Source organism: Delphinus delphis, chromosome 7 (assembly GCF_949987515.2).
Source record: "Delphinus delphis chromosome 7, mDelDel1.2, whole genome shotgun sequence".
In the NCBI taxonomy this organism is placed as follows: domain Eukaryota; kingdom Metazoa; phylum Chordata; class Mammalia; order Artiodactyla; family Delphinidae; genus Delphinus; species Delphinus delphis.
The window spans coordinates 74,478,939-74,500,761 of NC_082689.1; the positions used below are offsets into that span (position 1 = coordinate 74,478,939).

The following is a 21,823-nucleotide window of genomic DNA, read 5'->3' on the forward strand; positions in this document are numbered from 1 at the left end:
CTTAGTTACTGGAGAACTGATAATTAATACGGCCGTATCATCTATTACATAGCAGGATAGCATTCTAGAAGAATGCAGATATTAAATGAAATATCATGGATCTGTACATCTGTTTTATCAAACACGAAAAATGTATATATCTTTTATGGAAAGTTATTAAAATATGGAAGAGATAGCTCTCATCCTAAACACATTACCTAGAAATTACCTTTTTGCCCATAATTAAATCACCTAGAGATAATCGCCACTGGTATTTAACATATTTCTTTTAATCTCTTTTCTATGTACTTATATAATGCTTAGATTGTGTTACACATACAATCTTGTATCCTCCATTCTAAACTAACATTGTATCACTAGCGTTTTCTTAGGACACTAATGTTATTTATAATTATAATTTTTAATGAACATATAATACTCCCTTGTGCAGGTACACCATAATTTACTTATCCATTCTCCTAAGGTTAGAAACTGAAGTGGTTCGTAATATTTCTCAACTACAAATAATGTCTTAATGAATACCTTGAGCATAAATCATTATTTCACAGAATTATGTACTAGTTTGCCTATTAGATTTACCACATGTGGAAATAAAAATATTCCATACTCAGCATAGACACGTGAATTTTTCCCCAGATGTCTTGAAATGTACATGAGGGGTAATAATTATCAATTTCTTAGTTAAGATCACATAAATGTTTCTTTTCTAATTTATTAAAAATAAAAAAATATTTAAAAATTCAAACACACACAAAAATCTCATTTTCATGTGCCCATCACCTAACTTTTAACTGATTTTCAATTAATAGCTGTTCTTATTTCACCTCTATCTTTATCTATTTCTCTACCTGTGATTATCTTTGTTAATTTGATAAATCAGAAATAATAACCGATTTTTACTTGCTATAGTATTTTTCAAAACACATTTCAAAAGTTATAAACAAGAATACTTGAGGGGGTCCTCATTTTCAGATTCTTCATAAGCAAATCTGGGTATTTTATAAAATTAACTTTTTAGTGTCTTAATGAAAATGTCCCTTATGGACATTTTTGAAAAATTATTTTTAGGGTTTTAATGAACATTTAAATTCAAAAATAGTACGGCTTAGCCTTTGACGATCAGTACACTGAAAACAGTACAAAAATAGATCCCAAATCACTAACTCATAGAAAGGAGTATTGCCATAAAAGCTAAGAAATACACAAGCCTGGTTTGTATTTTGTGCTTTGGAAGAGTTTTTTGTTTTTTTTTTTTTTACTCATTTCTTCTCATTTTGAACAGTGAGCTAGACCATCTATTAGTAAGCAAGGTGTGCTACAAGAATACATGTAGACCATTTCTTGCATCCCTCGTTCTCTGACGACGATGGCCAAGTGGGAACACAGGTACCTGTAATAACCAGGCATCACGATGTGGACGCCAGCACTGGGCTGGCAGATAGCTGCGGCATCCTTATCATCCATTTTGCGCACAGTGTCTGTGAAAGGTCCCGTGGCATTGATAACACACTTGGCTCTTACATCAAATTCCTCCCCTGTGAAAGAAAGCAGCGTCAATCACACAGCCCGTTTGTTTCTCTGCTCACTGACGCTTTGGATTATTAATTCGTCTCTTAACTTAACCTATGGTGGATTTTACTGTATGCCACACTAAGTGACACGGGCAACCAGAGTCATTGAGAAGCCACACAAAAGGTTCGCATGTGAGTAAATTTATTGAAACCAAGTCCAAACCGCAGGAAGAAAAACATGCCACCTTTTCATTTCAGCTCTCATTCTAGTTTGCAAAATGCCCGGCATTAAAGTGCCAAATAGGAAGAAAGTGAGTAAATTAGCCGCTTTCTCCTTAAAACTCAAATGTGTGAGCAGTGTTGCTGTGAGATGATATATTTCACAGTGCTGGTTTTGAAGGAAATGATGTAATTTTGAAACTTCGCCCACACGGCCGTAGAACTGGACGGGCATGAAAATCTCACCAGAGTTAAAGTGATTGACTTTAACGACAGGTAAACGCACTGCTTATGTCACCTAAATGATACTTTGAAACTTGGCACATGAGTGAATTTTCTTAATAACATGTTTTTGTAAAGAAAACAGAATGCATTCATAGCTGTGGGAATTTTGTGGGCATTTATTATGATCATGATCATCATTATTGTTTAACACAAAGAAGAAAAATTGCCAGGTCCTACAAGGGAAAATTTTCACGTGAAACCAGTCATTGTTGACAATAAGGAATATAATTAATAGGACTCTGAAATCTCGCTTCAATAAAAGAGAAGTGACAGAAAAATTATCGTTCAGTCTTTATATAGACAAGGCACGATGCTAAGAAATCCCTCCCTGCCTGAGCCTTCGCATACCTGTGAGCACATCCTTGCACCGCGCACCGCTCACGCGCTCTTTCCCTGTCTTGGGGTCTGTCTTCTTGAGCAAGCTCATGACCTCCATGTAATTGGCCGTGGCAGCCCCATACCTGGCAGCAGTGAGAGCAATGGCAAGGTTCATCCGTGCGTCGTTGTGTTGTCCTGCAGCAAGGGAAAGCATCAGAGGAGGGACAGGAGTCACCTCGAGCCACAGACTGGTGGTACAGAAGTGTGTCACAACAGATATGTCACATCTGTCCCTGTCTCCCAGAATATACATGATGGCTGGTCAGCTCTATAGGGCATTATTTGAAAATACATGGGTGTTCTCGGTCAGGCATTTACCTGCCATTTCTGCAAGTGCAGTCTGTGTACCACAAAAGGACGAAAAATCTCCCTTTCCTACAGAGCTCACATCAATTATTTGAAAGTTAAGAAATAAGTAAGTATTCTCTCAGTTTGGGAACATATGTATATGTCAGACTTTTCCTAATACAGACAACCTGTATGCAAGAAAGTGAAGCAATTCAAAACTTCAGAATATTTGACACCCCAACTGGTGCTGATGAACAATTTTTATGAATATGTGCTCTATCTAATATTCAAAATCAAGAGCTTAATCTTTCATAGAGAATCTCTCGGTATTCTATAAAGGGATTTTTCTTGGTTTGAATTTTGATCAGAGCCCCTTAAAATGTAACACTTTTTTAAATCGTACATAAAAGGTAAGAAATTAAGCAGGGCAAAATTTAATTACAGAACAATTCCTACCTGTATTGTTAAAGATTTATTGCTGAAAAATCCTAGTTAAAGAAAACTAAGGGGGAGGCGAAGGGGGGAAAGATGATTAATCACTTTAAAATACTGGCATCACTAGAGACTTTTTCTATTTATTATTGCCAGTGGAGTTAACGCTGACCAGGAAGAATTACTCTACAGCACAGGGGCCAGGTTCTCTGTGCCCTGAATAATTAATTACCCAGGGCTAGATGTATTGAAGCAGCGTTCAAATTCCCACACATTGGGATCAGTTCTATCAAGATAATACTGATAAAGGGATGAATTTATAATGGATATTATTGTTGATTTATGTTGCCAGCATACCAAACATTTAGTATAAATGTTTTATGTAAAGTTTCTTCCTTGTGATTCAGTCTGCACAGGGCCAGAAGCACTACACAGGTAATCGGTTCCAGCTAAAAGGGCACAGTTACAAAGAGAGAATCAATGACAGGATTCTGCCACCCCTCCCCACAAACATCTTATTCTAGAACCGCTAAACTAATGCAATCAGCCAAGGACTTTTCCCTCAAAATTAAAGCCTCTATCAAGTGGAGAACGTACGTTAAAACTCAACCTGCAAAATAAGGAGTTATGTTATCCAAAAATTAATAGAATGAAAGTAGAAGAAAACAACAGCAGCAGCAGCTGAACTACAAGTGGGAAGAAAGAAGGGTAGCATTTCTATCAATTTTAACTCAGCACAACCCTAAAGATGATAATGGTCAGTAGGTACATTTAAAGTTAAGTTTAAGAAACTCACTTTTATTCACGTAGGGCTCATTTAATATTGGAATATGCTTCACAAACAGTCCAAAGAAACAAAATAAAAACTCCATTATAGATCTTCTCTTTAAACTAAAGAGATTACACATCTAAACGGAAGGAAGTACTCATCCCACCCGATCTTCCTAGTGAATTTATGTACATAATAATGAAACACCCTACGGGTAGTACAAGAAATCCAAGTCATGTTCCTATGGTAGGGGAACTCTCACCCATCCAAGTGTGCCTTGATTTACACACAGGACGGTTCTCTGGAAAATTATGTGAAAATCAACTATTTTAAATCTTATATGATGTCACTGTTCAAAGGAACCAGGCAGAAAGCCCACTTATTAAATGACAGATCCCTTTGTAAAGTGGTATTATCTATTCACATGATCATCTGGTAATGAAACTCTAACTTTTGAAAATACAAAATCTTTCTTTTAATACCTTTCTAAATTATAAAATCTCATTGGAGCAGTATTGGTCTAGTTCATCAAGCTCTACTGTTTCTGTACTAAGATATACCTCCCTAATTAGCTTCCAAATCCCAATACTTCTGAAGGTAAACAAGATAAACCTCAGTTAAAGTGTGAGGTGGAAACAACTTCCTTTGGTCCTTATTTTGCATGCCCATCCTGATACCTAGCAGCATCTGCCTTGACTCGAATCAAAAGTGTTACTTATTTGTGAAGGTCCTCACCTGCCAAAATTCTTCTACTGCCTTTATTCTACTATATGGGGTTGTTAAATTATTTACAACTCCCTGAACGTCCATGTCACTTCACACCTTCTTGCCTTTGTCCACACTAATTCTTTTGGCTGGAAAACCATTCTGGAAGCTCCGGACAACCCCTATTCCTCTCTCATGAGCTGATTCAATATCTCCCATGAAGACTCTCCTTATCTGTGCTGCATCCCTCCAAGGCCAAGTTGTTCATTCCACCTTCTGCATCAACACTGGAACTTGTACATACTATTTTTATAGTCTTTATGATACTAGTCATCCCTGTACCCATCGACGTAAAAAAAATAATAAGCCTTGGTTATGAGTCAGGCACTGTAACAAATGCAAGGAACCCAGTGGTGAGAAAGATACAGGGAGATCTCGGTTCTCCTGGAAGTAGTATCCCGCTGTAATTACTATATATATGATTTCCATGTCTCCTCAGCCTGGTCATGGGAAGGCAGGGTCTTACTTGTTCATCTTTTCCTTTCCTCATTAGTACCAAGCACAGAGCAGGTACCCAGTAAGTGTTAAGTTTAGCCAAATTCCATTCGATGTGTTAAATAAACAGGTTTATTTATAGTCTTCTAGATTTATAGAAATCTTACATAATTATATAAAATTTTATAGTCCTTATAGATTTATAGTATTATCTCTAACTATAGAATGGAATGCTTTGTCTCAAGTTAAAAACAAATTTCAGACATCAGTAAGTTGGTGGCAATAAATTTGAAGGGAGCAGGGAAACCCCAGAAATGTGTAAAATCTTAACTTAAACCCAAACTAGCCCTTATATGTAAGTTGAATAAGTGGGACAGAAGTAGAAATGGATATGAATGATTCCCTCAAGACTTAACCCTCAAGTTGCCCTTTGCTCTGAAGGGGAATACAAACACCGTTATTATAAGCTCCTAAAAATTGAGGAGTTAAGTAATTTGACTTCCCTCTTGGCCCAGGAGCTCACACCTCTACCCAGAAGTCCCCTCTTTGCAGACATTCAGCTTAATTCATTTACCTGCTTGGATTCAGGGCAGACCTCCCCCTCCCCCTCCCCGACCCACATTAAATTCACCCTTTATCCTGAGATACCCAGATGCTCGCAGTGCATGCTTCCTGTGATAAGTGGTGTATTTTCACTATTCTTAACTAAATCCCCCCCAACTCCCTTTCCTGACATTTTGAAAGGTATCTATATGCCTCCTGTAATTTTATTTCTGGAGTAAAAAGGTTTTGACAACACTGCATGTCATTGGAATGCCATACAATAATCTCAACTCCCCCACCCAACTGATCTGCTTATTAAGTTTGGATTTTCAAATGCCTTAGAGCCAGGCAACATGATACTATTCACTGATCAGTGAATAGCTTTGCGTTGGCACTTACGCGAGGACCCAGACGGGGACTGTGAAAATCTGTTTCCTACTCTGTTCTCCTTTTGCACTTGAAATCTTACATATGTGCACGTACTGAACTTACAACTCAGACGAGAGGAAGCACATAGGAGGTGGAACTATAACTGTTTTCCCTTGTTTAGAAAAACAAAATATGAAATCTACCCGCCAAAGAGATGAAGGTCAGTAGTGGCAGAGAAGGATTTTGCCGTAGTCCGCAATGGCCTTGCACCCAGGATGGTGAGAGATATTTTAAGTGAAAAACATTTTAAGATGTAATTTTCTACAAGATAGGCCTCAAATATAAATATTTTGGGGACAGAGCAATATAGTTCTCCTCAGAGGGTTTCAAAGTTTGACAGAAGTTAACATGCAAAATAGCTGAAAAAAGAGAAACAATCACTGAATGTATAAAAGGTATGAAGAATGAGTAAATATGAAAAAACCCTATGTAACAAATTAGCTGGCATTTTCCTGGTCCTTCAGATCTAAAATTCCATGATGCTCTGAAATCCTACGTACAATCTTCTTTTAATACAGCCTACTGTTAAATGGTCATTTACATAGATAGCCACAGACCAATCTATGGACCCAGAAACCATATAGAAAGTTTAATTGTTAGCAAAAAGTTAGTTCTTAATTAAAATAACACCATCCATAACTTTATCATCAGTAAAAAGCTGCCACTGTGGAAATGCTGAGAGTATTTCCTTCTACCTCCCTGACCTGGGTCTTATGCAATCATGTGGTTACTTCTAGCAGAGGGAAAAAGGATGCTAGTGTGAAAGGATACCTCCCTAAAGCTTTAATCCCATTTCTCACGAAATTCACAGGGCATGCTTTATTGTCTCTGACTGACACTGAGTGACACAATGACCTCTCTGAAGCTTCTTAACAGTCTGGCAAAGGTAATTCAAAGGCTAACACACCAAACCCAAGCTGATTTAATATAACCATTATATTTAAAATGTTCCTTTCTCATGGGAAGAGTGCAGGTAGAGGCAGAGCAAAATAGGTGTGTGTGTGTGTGTGTGTGTGTGTGTGTGTGTGTGTGTGTGTATGTGTCTTTGGGTAAGGGGATTACTAAATTCTGGTTTAAGTACATACGATGAGTAAGCTTGAAAAGGAAAAGTCAAATGAGAACATACTTTTCACGTACATTATAACAGAATGCAATTTCCCCTAAGACTAACTTACTTATAAAAACGATTATTTGTGTGAGGAGTGGAAGGGATCAGGGAGACGCATGAAACAGTCTAGGGAGAATGTACCTTACAAGACACAGCTCTGGGCTTGGGATGATTGGGTCATAAGTTTTGAGTGAGTCACTAACCTGATTGGGGGAATGTAAGTGGTGCACTGCATTCCTCTGGGTTTCAGTGTCCTATAAACAGAGAGGAGCTGGGTGGGAGCCTCTGAAATTATACAATGCATGTAATGGCTACCCTTCGATAGCTACCTCTCTCTTTCAAGATTTTACTTGCAATCTCTTCCTCATTTCTGATTTCTCTGACTTTGGCCCAGCATGTTTAAAAACAAGATTGGGATTAATGAAGACCAAAAGATAGGTGCTTTGTAAAGGAAGTCAGAAAAATAAAATGAGAAATAATATTCTTCCATTGGACCTAGAATTATAATGAAATCTTGATTTGATTAGCTTTTATGAGCCACATACTCGACTGCAAAAATTGTCCCAATTCTTCACCCCTCCCTGTATCCATGCCCATTGCCAAGAGTCTTCACAGTGTAGGTTCCCACTTTGCCTCTGGACGCAGCCATGTGAAATTGTTTTGGTCAAGGGAACGTTAGGAGATGTGATTTTAAAAGGAGGCTCTGCCAGTGCCATGAAAATGACATACCCAGGCTAGCCTGCTGGTAGCAGGAGGGCAATGAGAGGCCTGTGGTGAATTGCCCCAGTCCTCCCAGCCCGGGCAATCCTACATCAGCTGACAGACAGTGAGTCTCTGCTGAACCTCCAAACGTGAGTCCAAGTTCAGCGGAGACCAGAAGAATTGCTGAGCCAACCCCAGACAAGACCAGAAGAGCCACCTAGATGAACACTCCAGTGCATGAGCAATAAATCCTAATTGTTTTCATGCTGCTTAGGTTTTATGGTTGTTATGTGGAATTGTGGCAACAGATAACTTATACAGGCAATGTAGCCGATTTTCTAATAACATCAGTCCCAGCTTACAAACAGGCTCTATCTTCGAGACTGCATTCTAAGATGGCTATTCAGAACACAATTAATTTTCCTATAGAAATGCTATAAATAGATGGTGGTAGGTGATTAAATTGTGGCACAAGAGCTATTTAGTGCATAGGGTACCTGAATAAGGAAATTAATAATAGCCTCGATGCCCACCACCCCCTACATTCACCCTAAATCTCCAGGCTGACCAAAGAGCTCATCCTCGAATAAAACTCAGCTCTTTCCCACCTCTTACTTTTCGCTCATGGAATCCCTACTCCATGGAACATCTTACCCTTCCTGGTAAACTATTCAAATGTTCATCTTTCTTTCAGGAAACCTTCCCTGACTCCTCTCAGACACAACAGCCTTCTCTCCTCTGTGCTTCTATGGCACTATGTACGTAGCCTCATTACAGCACAAACTATTTTCTAAATAATTGCATTCAATACTCACTCATTTATTGAGCAAATATGTACTACATGCTTTTAAATGTGCCAGGGATTATTATGCTAGGAGTTGGATTTACAACAGACACCCAAACAGACATAGTTTCAGGCCTAGGGCACCTTGATTCTAATAACATGTTCCTAGAAGATAGAGGACATCTTATTCAGTTTTGCTTTACCAGTGCCTAATATGGCATTTGCTACCTGGTAGACATTCAGATGTTTGATGAATGCATGAATGAATGAATTATAGAACACAATCCCAGGTCAGAGATTGTTCAAATATGGGAAATGTGCTCAGGTCTTACAGATTCTAGGAACAACCCCTAACCCCTAACCCTACCCCCACGATAGCTGTGGTTTCCACTGAACCAAGGGACTATGGCCTCTCTACCTAGCTACCCAGCAGACAGTAGAAACAGGATGTCTTCTACCACAAACTTTTTGGTCAAAGTACAAGCAAAAGAAAAAGGCTAGTGATAAAGTTAAAGCAAGCAAGGGCTTGATGTATGATCAGAACAGCAAGTGGCGTATCCCTTTGACAAATATTGATTGAGGACATATTATGAGCCAGGCATGATGATAGGCATTAGGGATCCCACTGAGTAGGGAAAATAAGCTAACCCTGGTCTCTGCTCTATGGAACCACATTCTAATGGGGAAGACAGGTAAAGTCAAGTAAAACAAATTAAAGACAATTACAAATTGCAATAACGGCAACAGAAGGGAAAATAGGGGACAGGGAGAGCAACAACCTGGGGAGTTAAGGAAGGCGGGGCAGTTAGAAAAAGTGGTCAAGATAAGCAAGAAGTAGAGAAAATGCAGGGAAGATTAAGTCCTAATAGCAAGACCACCACCTATAAACTTTAATCACTGCTGATGTGCAGTTATATCCAAAGCTTATATGAAGCATAAACTATCAGAAATGTGACTATAGTATTAGCACAACTACATTTGATTAAACAGTGTCTGCAAAGTGATTTTTTGTCATTCATACTTTAAAGCAGTCACCTATAGTTTATACATATCAATATTGATCATGAATTAGGTTTAGAAATCTTCCTGGGCTGATGTACATTTTTGCAGGAAATGTCTTCTAGTATAGACTGGTGATACTCAAAAGCATAATATTCAAAGTTTATGAATTGGAGTAATTTGCTGTCACTTATCCATACTACAGTTCTCAGGAAAGGACACCTGTTAGCCCTGAGCATGTAATCATTTTTATTATTAAATACAAAGGTACAATTAAATACAGGCACAGAATGTGACCTGCATCATAATTCTGCCCAGCCCTTCTCTTCACAATATCCTTTTCATTATCACAGGCCTTTTGTTCCTTCATCTTTCTTTTGTCTCCCCCTAAGTTTTCGAATAAGCTATTTACAACCTGAATAATTAGCAATCAGCGTGGATCTGTGGTCTCTGGCCCCGTGTAAACCGAAACACTGTGAAGGGCCTTGACATGACACATTTAAGTACATAAAAGTTTCTATACCCTCAGGGCTTTCCTTTCTTGAAAAAGTTTTAAATGAATCTAATGAAGAATAAGTTTTCTACTTTTCAGATACTTAGGAATCTAGCTACATTTTGAATGAAAATAAAACCACATTTAAACTTCAAACAACAGAATGCTTTGGGTATTCATTTTCTCTCATCTGTGCAAAAATGTCTATACATCAGTTTACGGTAAAGACCCCCCTCCCCTCCCATGCAGAACAATTAATTCTCTCTCTAGTACAAGTCAAAAATAGGTTTTTTATACTTTTAAGGAAGAAAAAGGAAAAAGGAGCAATGTGACAAAAATTAAATGAAATGAAGCTGAAAAGTCAGGAAGTGTGACACACTATAGAGACTCTTTTACAGACCATACATTTCTGTGGCCTAAAGCCACAGGTCATCCTCCTTAGTCGTTTGTGAGATGCACCAAAGTCACTGATAAGCACCTTTGAGGGTAAGGGTCTTTCTTTACTGAGAGCGGCCGTCTGGAATGCATGGCATCTTAACCCAAGATAACTGACCTGAGGATGCTTGAGATTTATTTCTTTAACAATTATATTTATTAAACACCTACTATGTGCCAGTCAGTGAGCTAAGTATCACTGTGGGGAGCAGATTGAAATGGACTGGCTCAGCTATCCCAGGACTCTGAGAACAAGAGCAAGTTTACAGTCCAACTTGGAAAGGTCGCAAGTTCCAAAAAGTCTCTCCATTTCTGAGCACTTTTCCTTTCTCTTTCCTCTGCAGTTTTCCTAAAATATCACCAAGCCTAGTGCTCCAGACATACCTCTTTTTCTCTCTTATGTTACAGGAAGATCTGCAAGGCTTTGTTCATAGGAGTGTGGACTGAAGTTCAAGCCTCATCTCAGCCAACCGTGAAACCTCACGCTAGTTGCTTCATCTAAGGTGCCAGTCACTCATCTATACAGGGGAAATGACAATGGGATTGACAGAGGTCGAGGAGTGAGATAGGGAGTGTCTGTTCTGACATCATAGTTCTCAATAAACATTAACTATTATTATTCAAAGGTTAAAAAATGTACTGAAAAGTCAAGACCACTTTGTACCTTAATTAAAAGATATCACTACTGCCCCAAATACTTAAAAAATAAAAACAAAAAGAAAGCTCTGTACATTTTCTAGTTCTAAATGGTTTCTTGCTCATCAATCTGGCAAGCTTTTCCTGGAACGTGTTGACAACTAATCTCTAATCTCTGCACTTCCTGAACACTGCCCGCTCTTTTTTGTTTCTCTTTCTCTCTTTACGTTTTACCACTGATGCGCAAGGCATTCTCTTCTGTGTGCCATCGAGGATGGGAAGACAGGGGAGTGATTTTCAATCCGGAAGGAAAACAGCACTGACAGCATAACAGAGTGTTTGGAAATATCAGAATCACCAAGTCTTCTTCCAGAGGACTTCATTTTCTTTTAAAAATGGGGAGCCTCTGCCAGTTTCTACCAAGGAAATCAACACTTGCTATAAACTGGGAAAAGTCAAAAGATCCAAGTTCTAATGCCTCAGATAGCCACAAACTGGATGTGTTTCTGTAACAAATGACTGTCTGGGTTTTGTTTGTTTGTTTTTGCTTCCCAGCATCCCCCCTTCTCCCCATCACAGAAGCCTCGCAAGAGGTAGAGTCCACCTGTCCCCCGCACACGGACCTCTAACCCCACTCCGCCAATCAGATGCTCCCCACACAGACTTCAGTCTAGAGCTAGTGACCCAGAGAACCAGACACGGAGAATTCAAAGGTGGAGGCCTGAGAACAGCGGCACCATCCCGTACTAGGGGTATGGGGACAGACGTGTCAACAGCGATGGCAGAACGAGACACGAGGGGCGGCCATCAGCATTAACGTCTCTGGTGCACCGGTTCTGGGACAGGATCGCGCCTGCGGCTTTGGATACTGCCATTATCTATATCGTCAGCAGCCTTCCCAGCATCGCTGCCTGTTGTTCAGGTCCTCTCAAAAAGGTTTTCTCTCCTTAAGTCACCAATTTATTTTTCTTTTGCCTGTGACTAAAAACCTGGGCCAGTCCCAAGCCCTGTGCTTCAGTTTCCTCGCTGCTGGAGCCACAGAGTGGAACTTCGTGATCTCTCTGGTTCCTTCCAGCTCTACCAGTTTTATAAGCTGCCATCCCAAAGTGTCAAATAAGCCAACTGAGAGTCGAATTCTATAACGAAGGAAAAGAAAGCCTTCAATGGGAAACAGTCGACCTCTCATAAAAGGACTGGCAAAAGTGAGCGATGCCTTTCACTTACCTAGGACCATCTCCCGGCCCCGTCTCCTCATCTGTGTGTGAGTGCGTGCACACAACTTTTTACAAACCCACTGGAATGGCCCCGCCTGCCCCAGGGGTGATTCTGAGTGTGAGCTACATAATAAATAACATGGAACCGTGTCCTAAGAACCAGCTGGGGAATCCTAACTGGAAGCAACCTTTTGAGAAGCTTTATCTGTTGCAAGTGAGTCCTGTATCTTATCAGATTTCTGTCTCTAATCACGGGAAGATTCTACACCTTATCAAGTTGTTATCAAATCAGTCTGACCAGAGCCCAATGTCCTGATTGAAAAGAATGTGTACTACCACATGAACAAGAAAAGCAGGCTCTCAGCCCAGGGAGAGCCCTGCGCCTGGAGACTCAGAACACCTGAGTCCAGGACACAGCAAGTCACAGACTGACTTGATGCTGGACGTATCCCTTTACCCGTCAGAGCCTGTTTCTTCACCTGCAAAGCAGAGTTAACACCAACTTCTTTGCCACTGAAATGATCAGGTTAGAGCGTACAAGGAAGCATTTGTAAACTGGGAAGCACTGTGAGAATGAAGCTATTATTGTCAACAAAGATTTCCTTCTACTAAGTTTACCTTCCCTCTCTCCTTTTGTCTGAGATGGTCTTTTATTTGCTATCCAAATCATAAGCGTTCCTCAGTTTTCAGAATAATACCTCTGAGCAACCCAGATTCAATGTTTATTTAGAAACTTAATTTGGGGCTTGAACTCCAAAACAGGAAGAAAAGTAAGAATTTAATTCTCTTTGTAACTACAAAAACAGAACTTTCAGATTCAATTTACAAATATATTTTTAACAGATATTGTTTCAAACTATAGTAAAAAATATCCAATTGCTATTGCTTGAACTTGCTACTTACTAAATAAGCAAAATCCTGATCTTAATTTGGTCATTTAAATAGGTTTGCCCTGCTGGAAATTTTTTTTTTTTAACAGCAATCATGAGTCATGGATGACTCACGTGAGCCACACGGATGTTTTGTTTCTCCCAGGAATTAATAAATTAAGGGCAGGGACTTAGTTCTACCCACCGCAACCATCACCACCACTGATTTACCTCCAGGAAGGACAACAGTGCCAGGCATGTAGGAAGGTGCTAAAACATTTGTTGTCTAAAGTAATCAATTTCTAATTCGATAGTCTGTGCATTCAGCTAATGCCCATCAATTTAGCAGAGCCTTATCACCCTGAGAGAAGTGAAAAAATAGATATTTTGAATGCTTACAGCCAAGATCACATGATGAGGCAGAAGACCAAGGTGCAAATACTGTGAGAACCAGCTTAATAGGGAGCTTCCTTTAATGTCACGACCTACCTGCGAACAGCTAGTAGAATATCTGACATCTCCAAGATAAAAAGAACAGGAACAGAAAGTTTATACACAATGTAGTTATCAATGAAATTACGTCAATATTGCAACCACACACATCAAACACTACGCCAGATGCTCTAGCCATATTTCTAAAGCCAACAGATTTATTCTTCTGGAAAGATGAACACAACCAAGAAAAAAAAGACTAGACATAGTAAGAAAAAAAGATCTTCTACTTTGAGAAAGTAGCTTGAGTTGTAACTTAGTGATGACTCAGTATGACTGTTCATACTGTTCAAAAGACTAGAAAATAGATAACTGCATTCTATTATCTAATTTGAAAATGTTCATTTCTAAGTAAAAGAAAACAACCCATTTCCTGACACACGCATGAAAAAGTTTTGTTTCATGGCTCTAACCTTCAATGATACTTCAACTTCTGGCTGGCCAATCTGCAACTCATAGAATTTGAATATGGACAGTGTATTAGATGACATTGAAAATTCTCTTTAATTTAGTTGGGTATAATAATGGCATGGTAGCTTTAAATTATTAAAAAAATAAAGAATAATCCTTATCAGTTAAATGTGCTTTCAAGTGTTCTAGGTGTGGGGATGGCACACTTTTTCTGTAAAGGCCATTCGATCTCTATTGACCTACTCAACTCTGCTGTTGGCAATACCTAAATGAATTAGCATGGCTGTGTTCTAATAAAACTCTGTTTTACGGACACTGAAATTTAAATTTTACGTAATTTCGTGCCACAAAATTTAACCATTTAAAAATATAAAAACCATTCTCGCATACAAAATAAGAGGCAGGTAGGGATTTGACCTCTGCTCTAGGGGAAAAGAAAAAGGGAGAGGGGAGGGAAAGAGAGGGAGGGAGGGAATAGATAAAATAAGAGTACCCGTGAGTTGATAATTGTTACAGCTGGAGATGGTACACATCAGTTCAAAATCCTACTTTCCTTCATGTATGTTTGCAAGCTTTGATAATAAAAACTTAAAATTTTATAAATTTTAATAAAATTAAATTTTATTATAAATTTATAAATTTATAAATTAATGAAGGGAATACTTTCCCAATGTATATCAAATCATCACATTATATACTTTTAAATATCTTACAATTTTATTTTTCAATTATACCTAAATAAAGCTGGGGGTGGGGAATTAAAGCTTTAAAATGGGAAAGAGGAAGGAAAGAAGCAGGGAGGAAAGATGGAGGGAAGGAAAGGAAGATGATTTTTGCTGCCACCATCACCATTATGCTTATGGGGCTCCCAATGACAAATGTATAGTTAATCTGGTTCGTGTGAAGTTTCCTTTACCCTGCCACGTGTTGTCAAACTTTCCACACCAATAAAACATGGTTGTTTAGAACTCCCTCTCCGGGGGAAAATAAACTGACAATAGAGCTAATCAATGCTCCTGTACTAGAGAAAGACACTTCCAATATTCTACACAGTTTGATTGAAATCTGCACTCAATAAATATTTAAGAGTTTAAACAAGAAAAGATTCAATACATAGGCTATGGACTCATTTCTGATAAACTCTTACATAAATTAAAATTAAATAGTACCATTAAAACAAATTTTTCACCAAAAAGTTTCAATGAATGTCAAAAAATGTTCCTTTTGTCTCTGAAATTCTGGAGCACGGTAACATGCAGCAAGACTCCAACGTAAAACACTAACTAAAAACAAACGAACAAAAACTAACCACACCCTCACATTGCTAATATTTCTTATAATATAAAAAAATAAAGTTAGATGCTACACAATGCCCCACCAAATTGAAAATACATTTATTAGTTTTACTTTCAACTCTTAAATACAAGGCTGGGACATACCGTAAGTATTAGTAATGTTTTCACTTTTTAAAGTTTTAAAATGAAAAGTAAAAACAATACCATGCTCCAGCGAGCAGAGTTTCTTTCCCATATTCCCAGCAATTCTCAAAGTCTTCCTGGAAATGCTAGTCAGTGGTTAATGTCAAAGAGAGATCATACTAGTTTCTATCTGAGATGGTCAAGGTGCACTCACCCAACTGTAATTACTGACAACCTTCAATTTGCAGGCTCAGCCCTAAGCAGTCCCTGAGTTAATCCTGATGGCACGTGACAATATACGAGGAGTCCCAGCCCTCCAGAATTAGAATCTGCCCACAAATTGTTACCTCCCTAGACAAGGGAATCCCTGGTGTTTACCAGGCTGCAGTCTCTCCTGCCATATACACCAAGCATTAGAGTCCCTGCCCAATATTGGACTTGCACTCTTATGTTCCTACTTGGACTAGAACTCTGCTCTCATCTCAGCTTGCTTGACTAGAGCTCTGACATTCTGCCTTGCTCTTCCTTCAAGTACTGGCCCCTCTCTCTCTCCATTTCAAGGAGATGCCTAGTATCCTCCATAGATTCCCCCTTCTCCCAAAGAATCCCCAAAATGCTGCCATGCACTTGACTCCACGGAGCATCCCTTCACTGAGAAAACTGCTTCCCTGCTCAGACCCACCATCAGTCTCCCGCACACTGATAGGACTGGGATGAGTCCTGGGGTTGCCAAGTCAGCTGAGACAGGTGGTTAGGACTGCTAGCCACTCCCCTTGGAAGACTGCTCATAGCCAGGCTACGCCTTGAGCCTGCGTGCTCCTGGTTCACTTCTCTGCTTCTACCAACCTGCCTTGGGAGAGCCCTGCCCTCAAAAGTTATTGAAGGGTGTCCATATTTTAAGGGTAAAAAACAGTTTAGCAGATCTAGCCACGGTTTAGTGCTGCCACATATAGCTATCTGTAAGAATAGGTTCTGTGAACGTCTTACTGCCTATGGAAAATAGGAAAAAGAGTCACTCATCTATCCTTTATCGATACCATAGTTCAGGATACAAATTCAAAGTCAATTTTACTTTATGAGCTTTAAGTTCACCTGGTCACAAATAAAAAATTTAAATGTCAAAAATACTGAATTCTAATTAAAAACCTAAGCCTAAGAATCAAAGACCCAAACAGACTATTCACCTTGAGGGGCCAGATTATAATATATTACTCCATTAAAATACAACTTAAAATGCAGCATATTAGTTCTTCAACTTAACATATGTCTCAAAACTTCTCAGGAGCACTGCACAAAGACGCTTTTGTAAAACAACCCCACAGCACTTTGATGTGACCGTATGTTCATTAAAAGGAAGTATTACTACTTACATACATAAGGTACATAATGAATTCAGTATGTGTCTAGAGTTGGCTAATGCTATTAAAGCACACGCCAAAAGCACAGACTATAAGTCAAAATGCGATTTGTCAAAGTAAGATCTTAATATGATACAGGTTAGAAATAAATAATTAAACCACTGATGTTCTGATACGGAATTAGTGAGGAGAGCTAAGCCCACACTGAGACCAGGTGGCAGGTGACATCCCTTTGTTCTATCTATAGCTTTGGCTATTCCTCTCTCTCTTCCACCTGGATAAGTACAAAATTAGCATGCACCAGGCATTCTTCACTCCCCCAAAGGGTTTATATCTCTAACACTGCTTTAAAGACTGATATTCTTTCCAAAATGTTGACATAAGCCAGTTGGGCAGTTACGGATTTTTTAAAGCCCACATTACCGAAGTTTTAAAAAATCTAGATTTCTCTTAAAACAGAATTTGTAAACCACTTGACACTAGTTTATTAACTCACTTCCAAACTGAGGACAATTTAACAAAAGACCAGAAAGGGCTGACGTATATAGTAAACAAAAAGGCCAAGCCACAAAGACAACTATCAAAAATATAAGAAAATCTAGTCCGTGAAAGTTGGAGTTGTCAAGGAACTGTGAGCAAGGAGACGGATACTGCTCCATGTATTATGCCTTCTTTTTCCTACCTCTTCACCTCTCTTTCAGCCTGGGTTCCTTCAAATCAGCATAAAATCTCATCCAAGACTCTCCCATTAACCACCCAAATATGGTCCCTAGATTCTGAGTTCCCTGCATCAGATGCTGTTTTCATTCACTGATGCCCACTGCCTACAGAATTCAAACTTAACTCCTTAGCAGAGTATACCTGATCCTCCAGGATCCTGACCCTGTTTGCCACTCCACACCTCTACATCACACTACATAGAGTGTGATGCTCACATTCTATACAACTGCTTCCTGTACTCCGTGTGCCTTCATGCCTTTGGCCACAATGTCCTTCCACATCCTCCCTCACTGACCTCACCTAGCTATACTACTCCACCTTAAAATTTGGTAAAGTATTGCTTCCTTACGGAAGCTTTTCTAGGTCTCCACAACCACCTTAGGTATATGCCTCTTGTAGAATTTCTCACATGTATGGCAAACCATTGATTTCAGTGCCTGTATTCCCCGAAGAGCTTTTGGAGGAAAAGAAACATTTTGCATTATTCTGTGTATCTCCAGGACCTATCAAGTTGCCTGGATTTTACATGGTGCTAATATATGGTTACTGAATAGATACATAAATAAATAAAATTGCTAGTCGCAGAAAAAAAAAAAAAAAACTAAGAATACTATCCTAACTAGAAACCTATGAATCTACACATTATTTCAACTTGCTATGCAAATCCCAAGACTAATACATTAAGGCCAATCTTGATGAAGAAAGTCAGAATTAATGAAAAGAAAACCTTAGAAAGGGCTGGTACTCAGTTTTACTGTCTACACAGACGTGACAATCATACAGCTTAAGCCTAGACCTAGAGTAGGCACACTTCAATTCAGAGGTAACACATGTCAACATTCAGTCACCTTCTTCCCAAGAATCAGAAATCAGGAAGTTCAGCAGTGTTTACGTGGAAATGTGTTTGTTTGTTATGTTTTTCCCATCTGAGTCCCGGATGGACTCAAAGGCTATGAGGTGAAACGTAGGCTGGTCAAGAAGCCCTGCAGGGCTTCCCTGGTGGCGCAGTGGTTGAGAGTCCGCCTGCCGATGCAGGGGACACGGGTTCGTGCCCCGGTCCGGGAAGATCCCACATGCCGCGGAGCGGCTGGGCCCGTGAGCCATGGCCGCTGAGCCTGCGCGTCCGGAGCCTGTGCTCTGCAACGGGAGAGGCCACAACAGTGAGAGGCCCACGTACAGAAAAAAAAAGAAGCCCTGCAGTTTTGGGAGGAGCAGCTTCAGCAGCAGAAACATGAGGCTGAAATTCAACTACTGCTTATAAGGCATTTTCCAACATTTCTTCAGAAGCTCTCACAGCTCATGCATTGATGGAAAATAAGGCTTTTCACGGTTTCCCTTTCATAGATTGATCAAACGTACATACAGAGACCACCCGGGTGGATCCAAGGGCTCCTCAGTGCTACAATGGTACAGAGTCTTCTGGAGGACCCCTGTTTTATTCTGGACACAAGGATCCTGGACGTAAGGAAACCTGAAAGCAATGAGAGTGGTCACAATCCACTGGACAAGGGAGAGAAGCACTCCGTGCTTCTGTGGCTGCTGCTTCCTCCAGTCCTTGGAAACGTCCCTCCCTGTGGAGCTGGAGGATGGATTTGAAGGTCTGGGGTAACTGAACCTCCCCAAGGCCGCCTTCAGCCCTCACACGCTGACGGAGATCTTCTCACTCAGATTGACTACCCTACACGCAGTGCCATAGGTCTCTCTGAGTTGCGAGTTAGGAAAACGTTCATGGCACCTGGTTTTAACATGTGCCTCTGCCCCATGCTAGACAAGGCACAATTTCTATACGAAATACGGGTAGTAGAGGTGGAGATCAGAGCATGTTTTTTCTCCCCAGCTCTCTACTACTCAGTAGCCTTCTACGTTCCTGTCACTTTGCTGGTTCTGCTCTGCATTCCTGAGACTTGCTTTCACCTCGTTTCTGGGTGGCACTGCTCTCTGCTTTGTAGCTGCTGTTGCAGTCGGAAGAACAATTTCAATAAGAGCTGACAGGATCAGGCCCCTCTGGTGTCTCTAAAATTTCAAGTTCAGTTTCTGTGAAAAATGCTTACAATGCCATAATTCAAACAGAATTAAGAGGAGTAAATAGTCTGAAATTTGTAGCTCAAAATGTGCACGTAGTGAGGGAAGACCACCTACTCACAATCGGATGGCCCGGGAGCACTGGGGGAGGGTGGCATCACGGAGAGCCACCCAGCACACAGAAGGCCCTCAGAAACAATCACATGCGCTCAAAGGCTTGAAGATACTTGAATAACAAAAAGGGGACCTAAGTTTACCCACCCCTCCTGCCATGAAATATAAGGAACCTGCAAAGGAAAGACACAAATAAAAATGACTGCTTTTATGTGTGAAAAAAAAAAAAGGGTGGGGGGGAGAAGATAAGTTTCAGACAAAAGTCTAAATCGAAATGTATGGGGTAAGTTAATGATGTTCACTTTTGTCGGGGTTGGAGAGGAGAAAGGGCCAAAGTTACGTTAAGCAGCAAATGTAGCAAATTAAAATAAACTTCAGAGAATTAGGTATTTAACTGCATCTAGGTATTTAGATATTTTAAATATTACTCTAAATTGTATGTTTGTTTCATTATATTTGTGTTAATAATGTTTACACTTGGCTCCTTTTAAATAAGATCTTTTGCTACTTAAAAAAATAGACATAATTGAGTGGCGAAATGTTCTTCTCTCTTTATTCATACTGAAGGATCGTGAAGACATGAGTTTTACCCAAAAGAGACAAGAAAAAGGAATATACAAATAGAAGATAGAGGGAAACGATAAAAATACATATTAATCTTGCTTTACACCAAACGTGTTTCTTATAACCCCCGTGTACTGTTATTTATTTTTTTTTAATGTTTTTTGAAGAGGCAACTATTGAAAAGGATAATTTGGGTTTATATTATTCTCTTAAGGGGACAAGAGTAGTGAATTTGTCTGATTTGTAAATCCTGAGGGTATTCAGATTACTTTTTAAATAATAATGTATTTACACCCCTTCTTTTGCCAAAACAGATTTGAGTTAACTACTGAGGTACAATGTTTTGCACACAAAAAATTATCGAGAGAGAGAGAGAAAACCCTCTGGAGCTTCTTCTCGGCTGACTTTCAGTCACAATTTGTCCTCTGTAAGGACAGGGAAAACTGCATGAAATCCTAAGCCCACTCATTACTGTATTTATCAGGTTAAAAATGAGAAGAATTTAAAACACCTGGGAAATAGGAAGTTTCTGGTTTACTGAGAGGCTTCGGAGTTACCTATCCCAAGTCAGTTCAGGGTTGTGTATTAATCATCTTTGTCATAAAGACATAAAGTACAAGTTATTTGACTTGTTCTTAACCTGACAGCTGCTCATCTAATCCTTGTGCTCTTTTATCATTTTCTAATCAAAGACTTGTTCTTCTGAATAGACAGTAAATTACACACTGGTAATACTTTTCCAGTGAATGCAAGACTACCTCTTTGGTTTGGGATAGTGGAGAAGCAGTACTTATACAAGTTGTGTGGGAAGTCAGTTGTGTGTGTGTGTGTGTGTATTTAATGTGCAAAGCTGAGTTTGTTTTAAAGTAAGTGATTGTGTGGTTCATATCTTCTGTGGGTGGATATAATGATCTAAGGAGGGTTTTACTAACGTAAAGTGTGATATGAATAAGTATTAACAGTAATAATGAAACCAGTTTGAAATTTACATTCGAAAATAGTGGTTTATTTAGCACCAGAGAATATAATCTACCAAGGTTTCATTTATAAGAACTATGTACCAATGCCTTTTTTCAGTTTTTCTATATTACGTTACCAGGGCTTGGTTGTAGAATTTCTAGTTGAAACTAACATAGGGGGTTTTTAATTGAAGAGATGCTTTTATTACTGCTATTTCTTGTGAGGGTAGATACCAGCCTGGCCTTCTGTTACACTAAGAAAGCCGCTGTGTGTCATGTGCAGAGCAATTAAAAATGGATTTGACTCTTGTTTTTCTCTTTCTTCCTTTTTCTAAATGTTTATCTGTGCAAAGACTCTTGAACCCCTTGAAAGAATTCTAGAAAACATGCTAGAGTGGGTAGATCAGTGGGTACCTGGAGACTGTGCCGACAGATCCGTGAGGCGTTACACTGTCATACAACAAAGTAGCA

General features: G+C 39.4%; 1 protein-coding gene across 1 annotated transcript in view; it reads right to left on the reverse strand.

Moving 5' to 3' along the window:
• GPD2 (glycerol-3-phosphate dehydrogenase 2) overlaps positions 1-21,823 on the reverse strand; it is a 134,178-nt gene that overhangs the window by 32,509 nt on the left and 79,846 nt on the right. Inside the window, exons 7-8 of the mRNA XM_060016776.1 lie at positions 2,364-2,528; positions 1,391-1,535 (exon numbers count right to left, since the gene is read on the reverse strand). Coding sequence (XP_059872759.1) covers positions 1,391-1,535; positions 2,364-2,528 — 310 coding nt within the window. The remainder of the gene's footprint in view (positions 1-1,390; positions 1,536-2,363; positions 2,529-21,823) is intronic.